This window comes from Pristis pectinata, chromosome 12 (assembly GCF_009764475.1).
Source record: "Pristis pectinata isolate sPriPec2 chromosome 12, sPriPec2.1.pri, whole genome shotgun sequence".
Lineage (NCBI taxonomy): Eukaryota > Metazoa > Chordata > Chondrichthyes > Rhinopristiformes > Pristidae > Pristis > Pristis pectinata.
The window spans coordinates 638,464-656,493 of NC_067416.1; the positions used below are offsets into that span (position 1 = coordinate 638,464).

The window sequence follows — 18,030 nt, forward strand, 5'->3', positions numbered from 1 at the left end:
TCCATCACATCCTCTCTCTTAATATCTACATACTCTAGATCATCAAGACCCCTCTCCTTGGTGAATACTGAAGAGAAGTATTCATTGAGAACCTCATCCACTTCCACAGCTTCCAGGCACCTCAAGGGTCTCAGTCTTTCCCGGGACAACAGGTCTAGATACTTTCCTGCACCTTTCCATCGGGATAACACGTGGAATATCCCATCCGGTCAGCACCAGTGCCCCAGCTACCATCACCAGGTCAGGTCCTAGAACTCCCTCCCTGTATTACTGTGGGAAAACCCTCACTCACAAATATGCAGATCTCAGAAATGAATTAAACAAAACCCTGCAGGTGCTCCTCACCTTGTGAATTCTGAACTCTCCGATTTCTCCAGTTTCTCTTTGGCCTTGTCCAGGAATCCACACACCAGCTGCCAAACATCACAACAGGTTACAGTGTGTTCCCCCAACAGTACAACACCAGGGCAGGTACACACACACACACACTCTCCAGCCAGAACTAAAATCCCCATTCACCCAAATAGCACCCATGCCTCACAGCCCCTCCCCAAGTTCTTCCCGTCACCCTGTCACGTCCATTGATCCTCCCACCTCAGACACTGCTCCAGGACCCAAGTGCAAGAGTGAGGCCCCTGTACAAAGCTCTACTACAGACTGAAGCAAGAAATATCATTCACACTGAGAGTTCAGGGCAGATTAATTAACAAACTGCAGGTTTCTGTTCTCATATTGAACTTACCTGTTGCTCAGCAAGAGTCAAGTATGCTTTGATTGTGTCTAGCACAGGGAGTCGGTAGGTAGAACTATCCCCGCTTTCTGGCTCTGTGCAGTAAACATTGAACAGGATTGGCAGGAAGTTCTTAGCAAATCGACTCACTTCAGCCCGGTCTGAATCTGCAAGAATGAAAGGACAGTTGACCATTGAGACCCTTGAGTCATGCCCACCTGGCTGGACTGAGCAACTCTGCAGCTCCCACTCACAATGTCAGAATTTCCCAATATAAACCCAAGGAACATTTCCTACTGGGGACCCCAAGCACAATACCAGGTAAATGAGAGAGGGGGGGCGGGGCCAGTGCAGCACTCCCGGCCAATGGGGCAGGACAATTCCCAACCAATGGGATGCACATTGCTCTCTGGATGGGATGCAGATTCCCAATCTGAGAATATGATACTCTAACTACAACCACAGCCAGGACCAGGAAAATCTCCCAGCAAGGCCAGTTGACAGAAGTTGGGATCATGTAAGAATTGGATTCAGTTTGGGGTAGGATTGCTCCTGGAACAACTTGAACCAGGGTGTTCATGAGGGTGCCACTCACCGTTCTCACAGCCTTTGCTGATCAGGACTCTGAGAGCCTGACAGATGGTTGGTCGAAGGTCTGCCCGGTCACTGATGGCCGCACCCATGGTCCTCGCAATACTTTTAAATGCCACTGCTGTGTCTGTGGGTTTAGTACAGAATCCTGGCAATGTTGTCCATATCTAAACAAAAGGTAAACATGGAAGTGACTAGCAAACGGCTCAGGTCCCTCTGGCCTTAATCCATCATACCCGGAGGACCACGTGCATTTGATACTAACCAAAACTCCCTCTACATTGTCCCCATCAAACCCTCCCAGATGTATAACTATCCATCAACGCCCCAACATCGGGTACCTATGGCCACCTACAACACATGGTGCTGCTGCAGACGGTGCAGCTGCCTCATAGCTCTAGTGACCCAGGTTCCATCCTCACCTCCCATGCTCTGTGACCACTGAGGCTCCCAAGTGTTCCAGTTTCCTCCCTCATCCTTAAGATTTGCGATTTATTGAGTTAAATAGTAAATTACCCCTAGTGTGGGCTGGTGATCCAAAAATCAGGGAGGAGTTCATGGGCATGAGAGGGAAATAGGTTGTAGGAAATAAGTGGGGAGATGGGATTGATTGGTCTGAGAGCCAGCATTGACCTGATCGGCTGAACATCATCCTCCTGTATTGTGAGAAAATATGAAATGACCGAGTCAGCTTGTGCCTCAGTGAAGTCCTGTGCAAATTCACAGAATGTGACAGACAGTTTAGTGAAGTCAGCAATTGCTTAGCCTGATCCTGAACAAATCTGAAATCTTGACATCAATCTGTATCCCACTGGCCCAGATTTGTGAAGGAGTAACCCACTTTCTCCCTGGAAATGACCTGTTGATTGCATGGCCCCAGTGATTGGTCTCCCTATATTAATTCACTGCCAGTCCATGCTCAGCACTGCAACTACCTGACCTTACCTGCCATTGTAAAGTGTCATAGATTTTAGCTTCAAGGGATTGTCCAGACTCAGCAAGTTCCAGAGCTGCAGAGGAAATCACAATTACTTAGCAGAAAAACACAAGGCAGACTCAGAAATTATTAATTAGTTAGCAGCTGCTCTCAGAGGGTCATTCAAAGTCACAACAACACAAAGATTGAACACTCCTAGTTGGGTGTTGGCTACACTCTACAACACACTGATCCACTCCTGGATCATCCCAACACCATCTTCCTGGGCAGATGTTATATTTGTTCCTCCAGCACATTGTGTGTATTGCTCCACATTCCAGCATCTGCAGAATTTCTTGCGTCTCTTATACTTGTTTGCCCTTTTACCTCCTCCCCTGCATCACCCTATGTAATCCTTCCAGGTAATGATTTGTGAGTATGTTCAATTAAAAACAATAGTGGAAGTAGCCCCTTAATAGCACTAAGGTACCAAGAACCTTGGGGTCCAGGTCCATAGTTCACTGAAAGTGACTACAAAAATGGATAAGGTGTTAAAGAAGGTGTAAGGCATGCTTGCCTTCATTGGTGGGGGTGTTGAGTACAAGAGTAAGGAAGTCATGCTGCAGCTGTATAAAACTTCAGTCAGCCCGCATTTGGGAGTATTGTGTGCAATTCTGGTCACTCCATTACAGGAAGGATGTGGAGATTGTGGAAAGGGTGCAGAAGAGGTTTACCAGGATGCTGCCTGGATTAGAGGGCATGAGCTACAAGGAAAGGTTGGACAAACTTGGGTTGTTCTTCCTGGAGTGTTGGAGGCTGAGGGGATACCTGATAGAGGTTTTTAAAATTATGAGAGGCATAGAATGTAGACAGAATCTTTTCCCCAGGGTGGAAATGTCAAACACCCGAGGGCATGCTTTTAAGGTTAGAGTGGGGAAGTTTAAAGGGGACGTGAGGGGTAAGTTTTTTTTATGCAGAATGGTGGGTGCCTGGAATGGGTTACCAGGGGTAGTAGTGGAAGCAGGAAGTTTGGTGGCGTTTAAGAGGCTTTTAGAAAGACACATGAATATGAAGGGAATGGAGGAATATTGCTGATACATTAGAGAACATTTAGTATAAATTGGCATCAAGATTGGCACAACATCATGGGCTGAATGGCCTGTCCAGTGATCTAGTGTTCTATGTTCTATTTGATGATTGTGGGGCACCCAACCAGAACATGTCTTCCCCACCCCCCAAACACCATTGGCCCTCACCCCACAGTACCTCTGCTCTTCAGTTTTGCTGCCAAAGGCAAGAAGTATTTGTTGAAGAATGCAAGCTGCGTGTGTTTGACATGGTCTCGGATCACAGGGATGAGCCAGCTTCGAGGAAAATCAAACCGCTCCCTAAAATGAAAGATACACCAAAAGAATCACTACCACAACCCTAAAAAGCACAAATGGAAGAAGGAGTGGGCTCCTGAGCTGCTCCGCTAGTCAGGGAAATCAAGGCTGATCTAACCTTTGTCCAGTTTCCCCGTTCTGTCACCATCCCCATAGTCAAGAGGATTGGAAAGAGCAAGGTCCTACTTCCTTGAGCTGAGGGGTCGAAAACAAATGGCAAAGATTTAAAGTAATTGGTAGAAGAATTTTACAGGAGGTTAAGAACAATTTTCTCACCCAGAGAGGGGCAGGGATCTAGAGCTTACTGCCTGATTGAGTGGTACAGGCAGAGACTCTCAGCACATTTACAAAGTCTCTGGATGTGTACTTGAGAAGCTGTGATCAGGTGCCAGAAGTGGGATCAGGCTGGGGAGCACTTATTGACCAAATAGCCTTCTATGACAAATTTTCCACGACTCAATGTAAATAATAAACCATGTGCTATTTCCTCCCATGCTCTTTTTAAGAGACTGTGATATATTTTATCAGGGACTGGATAATTTTCCACTTTTACAGATGCTAGGCCTCTTAATATATCCTCGCTCTCTCTTGGTCTTCCTCATAACCAGAGGGCACAGGTTTTATGCGAGAGGAAAAAATATTCAAAGGGACCTGAGGGACAACTTTCTGCACACAGAGTGGTTGGTATATGGAACGAGCTGCCAGAGGAAGTGGTAGAGGTGGGTACAATTGCAACATTTAAAAAGCATTTGGACAGGTACATGGATAGGAAGGATTTAGAGGCATACAGGCCAAACAGAACTAGCTCAGGTGGGCAACTTGGTCGGCATGGACCGTTGGGCGAAAGGGCCTGTTTCCATGCTGTATAACTTTATGGCTGTATTAACATTGATAGCTGCACAACCCCCTCGCCTGTGAAAGTAATCGCAAGTATCCATATGGATCTATACACATCTTCAGCCTTCTTACGCAAATTATTACTTTGGTCTCCAACAGACCTTACATTTTCCTTCGTTATCCACTTTCATGTGTTAACCTATACATGGTCTTGCCCACTTGCTAAACCCGCTTACGTCTCACTATACAGTCTCTTTGCATTGCTCAGCTTACTTTCGCTCTTTGTCTCTTCAACAAATTTGAAAATCTTACATTAGAACAGTACAGCACATGAACAGGCCCCACAGCCCACGATGTTCCACCCGCCTATTCATGTGCTTGTCTAAATGCCTCTTGAACACGACTATCGCATCTGCCTCCACCACTTCCCCTGACAGCGTGTTCCAGGAACCTACCACTTTGTGTAAAAAAAAGCCTAGTAAATCTCATTTAAACTTTCCTCCTCTCACCTTAAAACTATGCCCTCTAGTATTTGGCACTTCCACCCTAGGAAAAAGTCTGTCTACCCTATCTATGCCCCTCATTATTTTGTAAACTTCTATCATGTCGTCCCTCAGCCTCTGATGCTCCAGAGAAAACAACCCAAGTCTGTCCAACCTCTTCTTATAGCTGATTCTCCCTAATCCAGGCAACATCCTGATGAACCTCTTCTGCCCCTCTCCAAAGCCTCCACATCCTTCCTATAATGCAGCGACCAGAGATGCACACAATACTCCAAATGTGGCCTAACCAAAGCTTTACGCAGCTGCAACATGATTTCCCATCTTTTATACTCAAAACCCCGAATGATTTAAGTATACCATACATCATCTTTACCACATCTGTGTTGCCACTTTCAGGGAGCTATGGACTTGTAACCCAAGATCTCTCTGTACATCAATGCTCTTAATGGTCCTGCCACCTACTGTATACTTTCTTTGTGCATTTGACCTCCCAAAGTGCAACACCTCACACTCCATCTGCCATTTTCTGCCCACATGTCTATATCTGTTAAATCCTTTGACAATCCTCCTCACTATCCAAAATTCCATCAATTTGTGTGTCATCTGCAAACTTACTGATCAGCCCACCTATATTTTCACATCACAAACAGAGGTCCCAGCACTGATTCTTGCAGAACACCAGTGGTCACAGAGCTCCAGTCAGAATAAGACCTCTCCTCCACTATTCTCTGTCCTCTATGGCCAAGCCACTTTTGAATTCAATCTACCAAGTCTCCTTGAATCCTATCTGCCTTAATCTTCCGGATCAGCGTACCATGATGGACCTTGTGAAATGTTTTACTGGAGTCCATGCAGACAACATCCACTGGTCTACCCTCATCAATCTTCTATGTCATCTCTTCAAAAGGTCAATCAAGTTTATAAGTCATTACCTCCCCTGCACAAAACCGTGATGACTATCCCAAGTAATCCCATGCATTTCCAGATGGGAGCAGATTCTATCCCTAAGAATCTTCTCCAGTAACTTCCCTACCACTGTTGTTGGGCTCAGTGGCCTATCATTTCCTGGTTTGTCCCTATTGCCCTTCTTAAATAGAGGAACAACACTGGCTATTCCTCTGGGACCTTACCTCTGGCTAAAGAGGATACAAAGATCTCTGTCAAGGCTCCAGCAATCTCCTACCTTGCCTCACTAAATAACCTGGAATAGATCCCATTTCATTGTAAATGTTATATTCTGTCCTTGAATCCAAATCGTTAATATAGACTTAGATAATACATCAGAAATTGAATTAACCTACATTAATATAAACTGTGTGTGTGGCTGAGAAGCCAGGGCTGATTTCTGCAGTATCCCACTAGTAACTTTTCCTGTGCTTTACCCAATCCTCTATCCATGCTGTTAGCCCCAACCCCAGGAGTTCTTAAGTTAATTAAGTTTTTGCTTTGTGCCTCAAAGGATTTTTGAAAATCCTGAGATACTGTTTTTGCCCTTATGTCCTTTTCATCTGAAAAGGCCCCATTAGATTCGTCAAACACTATTTTCCCTTCATTGAAATTTGTTGATTCTGCCTAACCATATTATTGTTTAGGCACTATTATTGTATCTTTAATGAAAATTTCCAGTTTCCTGACAAACATCAGACCAACTGCTCTACTAATTCCACTTCTTTCTCTTCCTCCTTTGTTAAATAGTTCCATTACATTTGCTGCACCCAGTCTGTTCCAGAACCTCAGGAATTTTGGAAGACTATCACAAGTGCCTTTTTGCTACTTCTGCAGTCACCTCTTTTAGATCGCTGGGTTGCAGGTTCTCAGGTTAAGGGATTGTCCTCTTCTAATCTAATTAATTTCTTCTGTACTTTTCAGCATTTTTAGATTTCTTACTATTTTACTTTAAATATCAGTTTTCACCCCCCCAGCCCCAAAGGACCATAAGGTAGAAGAGCAAAATTCGGCCATTTGGCCCATTGAGTCTGCTTCACCATTCAATTGTAGCTGAATTTTTTTTAAACCCTATTCTCCTGCCTTCTCCCCGTAACCCTTAACCCACAACCCCCTTACCAATCAAGAACCTATCAATCTCTGCCTTAAATACACCCAATGACTTGGCTTCCACAGTCCTCTGAGGTAATGAGTTCAACAGATTCACCACCCTCTGGCTGAAGAAATTCCTCCTCATCTCAGTTTTAAAGGGATGTCACTTCATTCTGAGCCTGTGTCCTCAGATCCTAGACTTTTCTACTGATTAGCAATTAACTGGTTACTCACAACCGCTTTGTCAGGCTTACCCACTCTGAAGCATCATAAGCCTCTTCTGATCTAGTTAGCAAGAGAGGTCACTTTCCTTGTAGTTTTTAATCTCTCAATGGAATGTGCATCTGCAATTTTGAATGACTTATTTAAACTCACTCCTTACAGACCTGTACAGAGAGGACGGGTTACACCCGAACCTAAGGGGCGCCAATATCCTTGCAGCCAGGTTTGCTAGGGTGGTTCGGGAGGACTTAAACTAGTTTGCAAGGGGGATGGGAACCGAATGAGTAGGTCAGAGGTAGAAGGGGATGGGGAAAAGTCAGATCTGACAGGTAGAGAGGCTTTGAGGAAGGAGAAGCAGAGTACAGGCTATAAAAGTAAAAAGGTGGATGGGCTGAAGTGCATTTACTTAAATGCAAGAAGCATCAGGAATAAGGGAGATGAACTGAGAGCTTGGATAAGTACATGGGACAATGATATTGTGGCTATTACAGAGACATGGCTGACATCAGGACAGGAATGGATACTGAATATTCCTGGTTTTCAGTGTTTTAAAAGGGATGAGGGGGGTGGAGAAGAGGAGGAGGGGTGGTGATACTGGTCAGGGACACTATTACAGCTGCAGAAAGGGTAGATAATGTAGAAGGATCCTCTCTAGAGTCATTATGGGTGGAAGTTAGGAACAAGAAAGGAGCAGTTACTCTACTGGGAGTATTCTATAGGCCCCCCGGTAGCAGCAGGGACACTGAGGAGCAGATTGGGAGGCAGATTTTGGAAAGATGCGAAAATAACAGGGTTATTATAGTGGGAGACTTCAACTTTCCAAATATTGATTGGCACCTGCTTAGTGCCAAAGGTTTAGACGGGGCGGAGTTTGTTAAGTGTGTACAGGACAGATTCCTGTCGCAGTATGTTGACAGGCCGACTAGAGGGAATGTCTTATTAGATCTAGTTTTAGGTAATGAACCGGGTCAGGTGACAGATCTATCGGTGGGTGAGCATTTGGGGGACAGTGACCACTGCTCCATAACTTTTAGAATTGTCATGGACAGGGATAGGAGCAGAGAGGATGGGAAGATATTTAATTGGGGAAAGGCGAATTATGAGGCTATAAGGTGAGAACCTGCGAGTGTAAATTGGGGTGACATTTTTGAGGGGAAACGTACTGTAGAGATGTGGACGATGTTCAGGGATCTTTTGCAGGATGTTAGGGATAAATTTGTCCCGGTGAGGCAGAGAAGGAATGGCAGGGTGAAGGAACCATGGCTGACTAGGGAGAAGTTAGGAAGAAGGCTGCAGCATATGTAAGGTGTAAGCAGCGGATCAGACAGGGCTCATGAGGAATATAGAGTAGCAAGGAGGGAACTTAAGAAGGGGCTGAGGAGAGCAAGAAGGGGACATGAAAAGGCTTTGGCGAGTAGGGTAAAGGAGAATCCCAAGGCTTTTTACTCATATGTGAAGAGCAGAAGGATGGCTAAAGTAAAGGTAGGTCCAATTAAAGACAAAGGTGGGAAGATGTGCCTGGAAGCTGTGGAAGTGGGTGAGGTTCTCAATGAATACTTCTCCAGTATTCACCAAGGAGAGGCGTCTTGATGACGCTGAGGACAGTGTTGGCAAGGGTAATGTTCTAGAGTATGCAGATATCAAGAGAGAGGACGTGTTGGAACTTTTAGAAAATATTAGGACAGATAAGTCCCCAGGGCCTGACGGAATATTCCCCAGGCTGCTTTGTGAGGCGAGGGAGGAGATTGCTGAACCGTTGGCTAGGATCTTTGAGTCCTCATTGTCCACGGGGATGGTACCAAAGGATTGGAGGGTGGCGAATGTCATCCCCTTATTCAAAAAAGGTAGTAGGGATAGTCCAGGGAATTACAGACCAGTGAGCCTTACGTCTGTGGTGGGCAAGCTGTTGGAAAGGATTCTTAGAGATAGGATCTATGATCATTTAGAGAATCATGGACTGATTAGGGACAGCCAGCATGGATTTAAGGGAAGATCTTGCCTCACAAGCCTGATAGCGTTCTTTGAGGAGGTGACCAGGAAGATTGATGAGGGTAGTGCAGTAGATGTGGTCTACGTGGATTTTAGTAAGGCGTTTGACAAGGTTCTGCATGGTAGGCTTCTTTAGAAGGTCAGAGGCCAAGGGATCCAGGGATGCCCGGCCGTGTGGATTCAGAATTGCCTTGCTTGTAGAAAGCAGAGGGTTGTGGTGGAGGGAGTGCATTTGGATTGGAGGGCTATGACTAGTGGTGTCCCACAGGGATCAGTTCTGGGACCTCTACTTTTTGTGATATTTATTAATGACTTAGAGGAGAGTGTGGAAGGGTGGGTTAGCAAGTTTACAGATGACACAAAGATCGGTGGTGCTGTGGATAGTGTGGAAGGCTGTCTAAGATTACAGGGGGGTATTGATAGGATGCAGAGCTGGGCTGACAAGTGGCAGATGGAGTTCAATCCGGTGAAGTGTGAGGTGGTACACTTTGGAAGGACTAACTCCAAGGTGGAATACAAGGTAAATGGCAGGATTCTGGGCAGTGTAGAGGAGCAGAGGGATCTGGGGGTTCACACAGGTGGACAGGGTAGTTAAGAAAGCTTATGGGATGTTAGCTTTCATAAATCGTGGGATCGAGTTTAAGAGCTGTGAGGTAATGATGCAGCTTTACAAAACTCTGGTTAGGCCACACTTGGAGTACTGTGTCCAGTGCTGGTCACCTCATTATAGGAAGGATGTGGAGGTGTTGGAAAGGGTGCAGTGGAGATTTATTGGGATGCTGCCTGGATTAGAGAGTATGGATTATGAGGAGAGACTAAAGGAGCTAGGGCTTTACTCATTGGAGAGGAGATGAGGGGAGATAAAATCCAAAATATTAAGAGGAATAGATAGAGTGGACAGCCAGCGCCTCTTTCCCAGGGCACCAATGCTCAATACAAGAGGGCATGGCTTTAAGGTAATGGGAGGGAAGTTCAAGGGAGATGTCAGAGGGAGGTTTTTCACCCAGAGAGTGGTTGGTGCATGGAATGAGCTGCCTGGGGTGGTGGTGGAGGCTGATACGTTGAGCAAGTTCAAGAGATTGTTAGATAAGCACATGGAGGAATTTAAGATGGGGGGGACATATGGGAGGAAGGGGTTAGATAGTTTTAGGAGTGGTTTGAAGGTCGGCACAACTTGGTGGGCTTAAGGGCCTGTATTGTGCTGCATTGTTCTATGGTTCAATCGTTCACTCTGTTTAACTACTGCCAAAACTTTTAAGCTAATTTCATGATCTACTTTTGCTGATACACTCCTTCATTTAAATTCAAGTCTAGCTTCCCACTGGCACCTCCCACACTGTAAACAAAACTTATCAATTTTTGATTATCCTACTCCAAAGAATCCTTTATTCACTGGTACCCCACTTAGCACTCAGGACTTCTAACCTGCTGTTATAAGACTATTGAACAGTCCTTTACTACGATAAGATGGATTCTTGACCTCACAATCTACTTCGTTATGACCTTGCACCTTATCGTCTACTTGCACTGCACTTTCTCTTGAACTGTGATACTTTATTCTGCATTCTGTATTGTTTTACCTTGTACTACCTCAATGCACTGTGTAATGAATTGATCTGTATGAACGGTGTGCAAGACAAGTTTTTCACTGTACCTCGGGTACATGCGATAATAATAAACTAATTCCAATTCCATTCCTGGGAACAAAAGCACTCATGAAATTAGTGTTAAATTGCTAACAATGATGCTGTGGTGGGAACCTGGAATGATACCTGATTATCTGTTGGTACTTCTACAATGTGGTTCTTTGTGGAGAGGCTGCCTGTGACAGTCAGTCTTGGGAAAACTTCATGGCTACTGGGCACTGAAGCGCAGTGCTCAAGGCTACAACTATGATTGGCATTTTGTGAGCTAGCAATTGCTGGGAATTAGCACTGACAGCCAACCATATCCTCTCTCCCCCTTTCTTGTCCTTGAGCTTGTTGGCATAGAGGAATCTCTGGGCTGGAGAGAACTATGTAGAGAAACAAAGAGAGGCAGGGCAACAGCTTTCATCAGCTACAAGAGGTGATGCGAGAGCAGATGGATCCATGCAATCTGACCACACACGGAGTGGTTACTAACAGACCCCAGCAATGGCCAGCCAGGGTGCTACCTGAGCACGAAGCTGTTGCATTACTTGGTCCAGTCCACCCAATACTGGACATCACAAGCAGCTGTTCCACATTGAGCCACAGGAGAGTCACTGCTGTGGGAATACCAGAAGATGGCAGAGCAGTGGGGAAGGCAGGCCCCAAGCTGTCTCTGTAGTGTACCATTATACATGATTAATGTAGTCTGCTGCGTTACACTGACAGTCTACAGCAACCTGTGCCCTGGCTGATTCCATAACCTTCTGCTCCAGAAAACTATCCAAAATGTTTCCTATGAACTCATCCTTCAAATACATTGGCAAACATCACAACCCATCTACAAGGCACGAGTTGGGAACGTGATGAATCCTCTCCATTTATTCATGACAGCAGCTTTAGCAACTCTCCAGAAGGTCAACACCAGGCTAGACCAAGCAGCCACTTGATCTGCATCGCATCAACCACACTAAACGTTCACTTCTCCCACCACCACTACATGGTGGCCATAGTGTTCCGTCTACAAAATTACTTGCACCCTACTCTAATGGCACCTCCCTAACTGAGGACAAGGGCCACAGGCATAGAGGAACATGACCATGTACACATTTCCCTTAGTCACATGCAATCTTGAATTACAAATACATTGCCAGTTCTCCATTACTAGTTTCAAATGCTGGAACAGTGCATCCCCGTAGCAGTGCGGCAGATGTTCACCGCCACCACCTTAACTAGGGACAGACAATAAATGCCAATGATTCCCAGATACCAAAAAACAAATAAAAAAAATCAACTCTAAGTACAGAGACAGTGACTTCAGAGAGTTACAAAGATAAGCTGAAGAAATGTGTGAGAATTAACGGTGTGTGAAGAGACCCTGAGTCCAGGGAGCAATGTTGGTGAGAGGAAACATTGTGGAAACTGTTAGCTCCTCAGGTGGGGGGAGCTTGGAAAAAACAAGATAAGCTGAAAGACTTATTTAAAACCAGACCCTGGACCCCACTCCTTTACTCACTCCGTGCCATCAATCTGTAGAGGAATAGCCTGTAAAACAGTTTCAGCTCCCATCTTCTCCACTGCCATTCCCACTGCACGCTCCAGTTCCAAGACGTAGGGGAAATGTGGAGTCGCTCGAAGATCACAGAGTGCCTGCAGACACTGGAAATGTGAACACAAAAACAAATCAGCACAGTTGGATTAGCAGTAACTAGCTGGGGCTGGGTACAATAAACAGGTGCAGTTTATGGGAGCTCACTGTGCACAAACTGGCTCGTGTTCATTCACTGTGACAATTCTACACCTCCAAAATACCTCATCAACTGCCCAAGTCAGAGACTGTAAAAGGTAATGTAAATGCATATTAATTAAAATCAAGCTAAATATTCACCTCAGAGTTCCTCCACTCTTCAACAATATCACGGCTAATCTTCTACCTCAATGCAATTCCCTAGCCCCACATCCCTCCATTCCCTTACTACAGTAAAATTTTGATAATCCACTGTCTGATCATTCAGAAATCCCAATGGTTTGGCATCTGGCTCACCAAGTGACCTATGCCGTGCTCCCTTCCACTCACTTGAGGCTCTGGTTCCCCAGTTCTCTTCCCACTTGACAGGGTCCCAGTTCCCAAACTCCTCTTAATCTTACTTGGTTCGCTGGGAGATTTATTACAATACTATGTAACATCTAAAAGTGAATTAAAAACTGTGTTTGGGTACCATTTCAATAGTCTAGAAATTCTGACACCACTGGTCCAAGTGCTGGATCATCGGAGTTTTACTGTATCCAGAATTCCTCACTGTTGTGTCCGAGCCGCTACAGCCCACCACCAGCAAGGATTCCAAAGATTCCTTGCCCTCCACCCGCCCCAAGCCCTGGGATTCACCCGACACCCTCCGCCTGCCTCCACCCCCAGGATTCACCCTCCACCAGCCTCTAACCCGTGCCTCACTCTCCACCTACCCCTGGGCCCTGCTTTTTGCTCCATAACTACCCCAGCTACTTTTAGGCGTGCTCCTACTGCTCCAGGTCACACTCTCACCTGCTTCATTGCTGGGTAAGCCTGAGAGCCAATGACCTCAAAGAACGTGCTGAGAACTTGTAGAACAAAGGCCCAGGAAGCGTAGAACCGATAAGCCAGCCCATCCTCCACGGCCCTGCAACAAATTACCACCAGTTAATGGGGACAATGCAAGTGAAGGTGGTGCTTTAAACCAGCCAAACTTACAATCCCTCTGCCACACACAGACCAAAAATGTGGAGGGATTGCCAGTACAATGGTCACAGGTACACACATAAAAACTCCCCGATACCACCTGCCCACATTTCTTGCATCTCTACAGACTTATAATTTTTCTGCAGTTTGGTTCCTCTTCTGCCTTCCAACCATTATTACAGTTTACTGTAAAAGCACTATGTTTAAGTAGCCAGATGGATTTCACTCTCAACCTCTCAAGGACAGATCCTTTCTCTGACACAATAACACTTTGCTCAATTGAAACTCCCAACCCCAATCCCCCTCCCTCCCTCCCCACCTGCCCTTCACTAACTTTCCAGAACATCCAATCCCATCCGTTTTTAGGCTATGTTTCCACTACAGTCCCATGTGGCTCCTTATGCCTGCAATTTGCTGTTAATTTACTATATCTAATCTCTTTGCATTTTTTATAACTTGCTAGTCCACTTCCACCTACCACTGGTAGTACCACCTACCTACTACTGCAGTGACATCCTCTATTCTAATATTAAACACCAGGGTGCACCCACTGCCAAATTAGTAAAACACAAGCCCAACCACACATCTCACCTGAACATCTTACAGATGTAGGAGGCAGGTCCCGAGGGAGAGGACGAAACAAAGACTCCGATGTCAGAAGTGAATGGAGCCACACACTCTTTAAGCAGCACCTGCAAGCAATAGCCATTCATGAGCAATCACAGCCCCCAAATACCCAACATTAGGGTCTCCATTCAGGAAGGCCTTAACGACATATGGCAATATTTACAGCAAACAAAAGCTAAGCAATGATCATCTTCAAGAGTATCCAACTCCCTATCCTTTACACTCAATGGCATTACCATTAGCCCCACCATCAAATTGGGAATCATCAATGAACTGAAATTTAACTGGAACAGCCACATGAACACATTGGCTGTAAGAATGGGTCGCATCTAAATATCCTGCAATACTTTTCGATAGTTCAAGGCACAATTCAGGAGTATAATAGAATACTCTCCACTAGTTGGAGTCGTACCTTGTACAGACGAAGATGGTTGAGATTCAATCATCCCAAAATATCACTGCAGGAATTCCTCAGGGCAGTGTCCCAGATCCAACCAAAAATGTCTTTCTTTCCATCATCAGCTTGGAAGTGGGAATATTGCTGATGAATGCCCTGGTTGAATCCCATTTTCATCTCTTCAGAAATGAAGCAGTCCATGCCTGAACACAGTACAACCTAGGTATCTCTCAGGCTTAGGCTGACAACTGGCATAACAATCATGCCACAACAGTGCCAGTCAATGACCATCTGTAACGAGGGAGCCAAACTATCTAACCTTGACATTCAATAAGATCAGCATGCCAAATCCTTCACTACCAACATCCATAGATAACCACTGATCAGGAACGCAAATGGACCAGCCACATCAATTCTTCAGCTCCAAGAGTAGGTTAGAGGCTAAATATCCTACAGCAAGTAATGCACCCAAATCCTTTCCACCATCTACAAGGTACAAACCCAAAGGGTGTGAATGTTCTCCACCTGCCTGGAAGAGTGCAGTTCAAATAAAATTCAGGAAGTGTGACAGCATGCTGGACTGGCACTATCAACCACCTAAACATTCATTCCTTATCTTATCTCTTATCTTTCACCATTGAACACACCATGGCTGTATGTACCATCCACAAATGCACCACAGTTACCCACCCAGGCTATTCCAACAGTACATCTGTGTAATCCGGACATTCACCGAGCGGTTGGGTCAGTGATTGGGTAGCACCAACACCAGAGGTTTCAAAGACACTGCTGTGGAGTTTCCATGCCCACTCGATTTATCCCACCAGAACCCTCCCATTGACCCCCTCCCACCACCACACATACACAAACCACCATCTCTAAAAATCCAGACACTGATTCAAACACAAGCTATTGATATTGCACTAACTCATACCAAGTCCACCTGAATGCTTCCTATTCTCTCAGCATGTCCTAGTCTCACTCCTTCATCGTGCCCCACATTAACATTTCAAGGTCTGGAAGAACAATCCAACTCACCTTCATGGTGTTTGCTGCAGCTGACATTAGCTGGCTATGGGCAGACAGCAGGCAACTGACGGCCGTGGAGAAGACACGAGGAAGGTGAGCCAAACACAGCAAACCCTGCAACCTGGGAACAGGAGGTCAGAGTGCGCAGGCTTGGAATCAAAGAGTACTCGGCAGCAAAACACTCCATTTTCCACAGCCTGAATGAACCTTACTCCACGTTATTCACCTGCCCCACCCCAAATAACCCCCAGCTCCCCACCACCCTCACAATATTCACCTTCCCCACTAGCCCAAAAATAATCCCCTGCCCCTCCACCACTCCCAAACACAGCTTCTGTTCCCCAGTGCCCCAAAAATAATCCTGACACTCATAACCCCCAATAAAAAAACCCAGCTTCCCATCCCTATAAATACTTGCTCACCCCCATCAGCCCCAAAAATAACATATGCTTCCCAGTGCCCTGAAAATAATCCTCACACCCCCAAAAGACAATCCCTGAAAATAATCCCCCGCTTCCCCCAGCCCCCAAAATAATCCCAACCCTCACAAACCTCCGCACCCCCCCCCAAAATAACCCCCAATCCCCATACCTACCAAAATAATCTCTCACTCCCTCAACCCCAAAATAACCCTCAGCCCTGGGACAGTAGGGTGATGTGCCCTCACCTCAATTTATAAGTGAGTGTCTGTGATGTGTGTGGGTGTGTTACCTGGACAGGTTGATGTGAGCTTTCTCCATGACTGCGAGCCAGGCCAGCATGGGCTGCAGGTCGTTGACACTTGGCAGGTAATCGTACAAAGCCTGATAGTGAAACAGAGCATTCAGTAAATACCCCTCAGGACCACCCTGCACACCACCACCAATCTGGGTCATGTTCCCCTCCAAACCCACCACCCAGCCCTCAAATCCATCCCCAAACACTCACGGTTATAATCTGTGCATTGAGTTCTGCTGTCAAGGTTGATGGGCATGGTTTGGCAGCAAAGAGGCCATGAAAGGCTTGCATCGAGCAAGCTGTGACCATCTGCAATAGAGGAGAGTGAGACAGCATGAGATGGATCAGTGTTGGGGGTGAAGGGTTAGCAGTGGCAGTCTCTCAAGAGAAAGTGCTTGTGACCATGTCTGTGGAGTGCCTTGGGGTCTTTGAGGTGCAAGGACCACTTCAGCTGGAATCCAACAGCAATAACAACACTGGTGATTTTCATGAAGCTCGCCAACTGAGAAAGTGCCCACAATGACTGTGAGTATCCACTCTACTGCAACCAATCTTGTCCCAGGAGACCACAACCCAAAGTGGAAAGAGCAGGAGAACCATCACAGAGATGGTTGGTTGCTTACAGTCAGAGTCAGTGATACACTTTGGTAAAGGAGAGACAATATAGGCTAAATGAACCGTTCTAAAGGTTGTGCAGGAACAGAAGGATCCAGGTAGTGTACATGCATAAAACTCAAGTGGTAAGGCATGTTGAGGATACCTTTAGCACAACGTCTCATTTCCCAGGATGCACATAGAGACAAAGTACAAAAGCCACACTTTAGAAAGGATGTGAAGATCCCAGAGAGCTGACAGATATTGGTTCTGGGGTGAGGGACTTCAGTAATGTAGACAGACTGCAGAACCTGTGGCTTTCCTTGCAGCAGTGAATGTTGTTAAAGGTGTACAAAATCTTTAGATGGGGCCAACAGAGAAAATACGACATTGTGGCAATCACCGAGTCATGGCTTTAGGATGGATGTGACTGGGAAGTGGATGTCCAGGGGTACACAGTGTATAGGAAGGATAGGCGGGCAGGCAGAGGGGGAGGTGTGGCCATGATGGTTAGTAGTGATATAAAATCAATAGAAAGGAAGGACCTTGGGTCAGAAGAGGTGGAATCCTTATGGGTGGAGCTAAGAAATAGCAAGGGTAAAAGGACAATAGTAGCAGTTATATATAGGCCCCCAAATAGCAGTCAGGAAGTGGACGATAAGTTGCAGTCTGAGATAGAAAAAGCATGCCAGAGTGACAATGTGAAGATAATTATGGGGGATTTTAACATGAAGGTGGACTGGGAAATCCAGCAAGGCAGTAGAACTCAGGAGAGTGAGTTTGTGGAATGTCTACAGGATGGTTTTTTGGAGCAACTTGTTGATGAGCCCACCAGGGAATCGGCTGTTTTGGATTGGGTGCTGTGTAATGAACCAGAGGTGATTAGGGAACTAAAGGTAAAGGAACCATTGAGAACCAGTGATCACAATATGATTGAGTTCAGTTTCAAATTTGAGAAGGAAAAGCTGATAACTGGTGTATCGATATTTCAGTGGAACAAAGGAAATTACAATGGTATGAGAGAGGAGTCGGCCCAAATTGATTGGAAGAGTAAGCTAGCTGGAGGGACGGCAGAGGAGAAATGGAAGGAATTTCTACAAGAAATAAGGAAA

The 18,030-nt window shown here is 45.7% G+C and overlaps 1 protein-coding gene across 2 annotated transcripts in view; it reads right to left on the reverse strand.

The window, feature by feature from the left end:
- Positions 1 to 18,030, reverse strand: part of rrp12 (ribosomal RNA processing 12 homolog) — a 51,039-nt gene that overhangs the window by 19,393 nt on the left and 13,616 nt on the right. For both annotated transcript variants that reach the window (XM_052027615.1, XM_052027616.1), the window contains 11 exons: positions 16,535 to 16,633; positions 16,319 to 16,410; positions 15,617 to 15,728; positions 14,146 to 14,246; positions 13,381 to 13,495; positions 12,355 to 12,497; positions 3,504 to 3,625; positions 2,267 to 2,331; positions 1,326 to 1,488; positions 743 to 897; positions 346 to 413 (listed from right to left, as the gene is read on the reverse strand). In XM_052027615.1, coding sequence (XP_051883575.1) covers positions 346 to 413; positions 743 to 897; positions 1,326 to 1,488; positions 2,267 to 2,331; positions 3,504 to 3,625; positions 12,355 to 12,497; positions 13,381 to 13,495; positions 14,146 to 14,246; positions 15,617 to 15,728; positions 16,319 to 16,410; positions 16,535 to 16,633 — 1,235 coding nt within the window. The remainder of the gene's footprint in view (positions 1 to 345; positions 414 to 742; positions 898 to 1,325; positions 1,489 to 2,266; positions 2,332 to 3,503; positions 3,626 to 12,354; positions 12,498 to 13,380; positions 13,496 to 14,145; positions 14,247 to 15,616; positions 15,729 to 16,318; positions 16,411 to 16,534; positions 16,634 to 18,030) is intronic.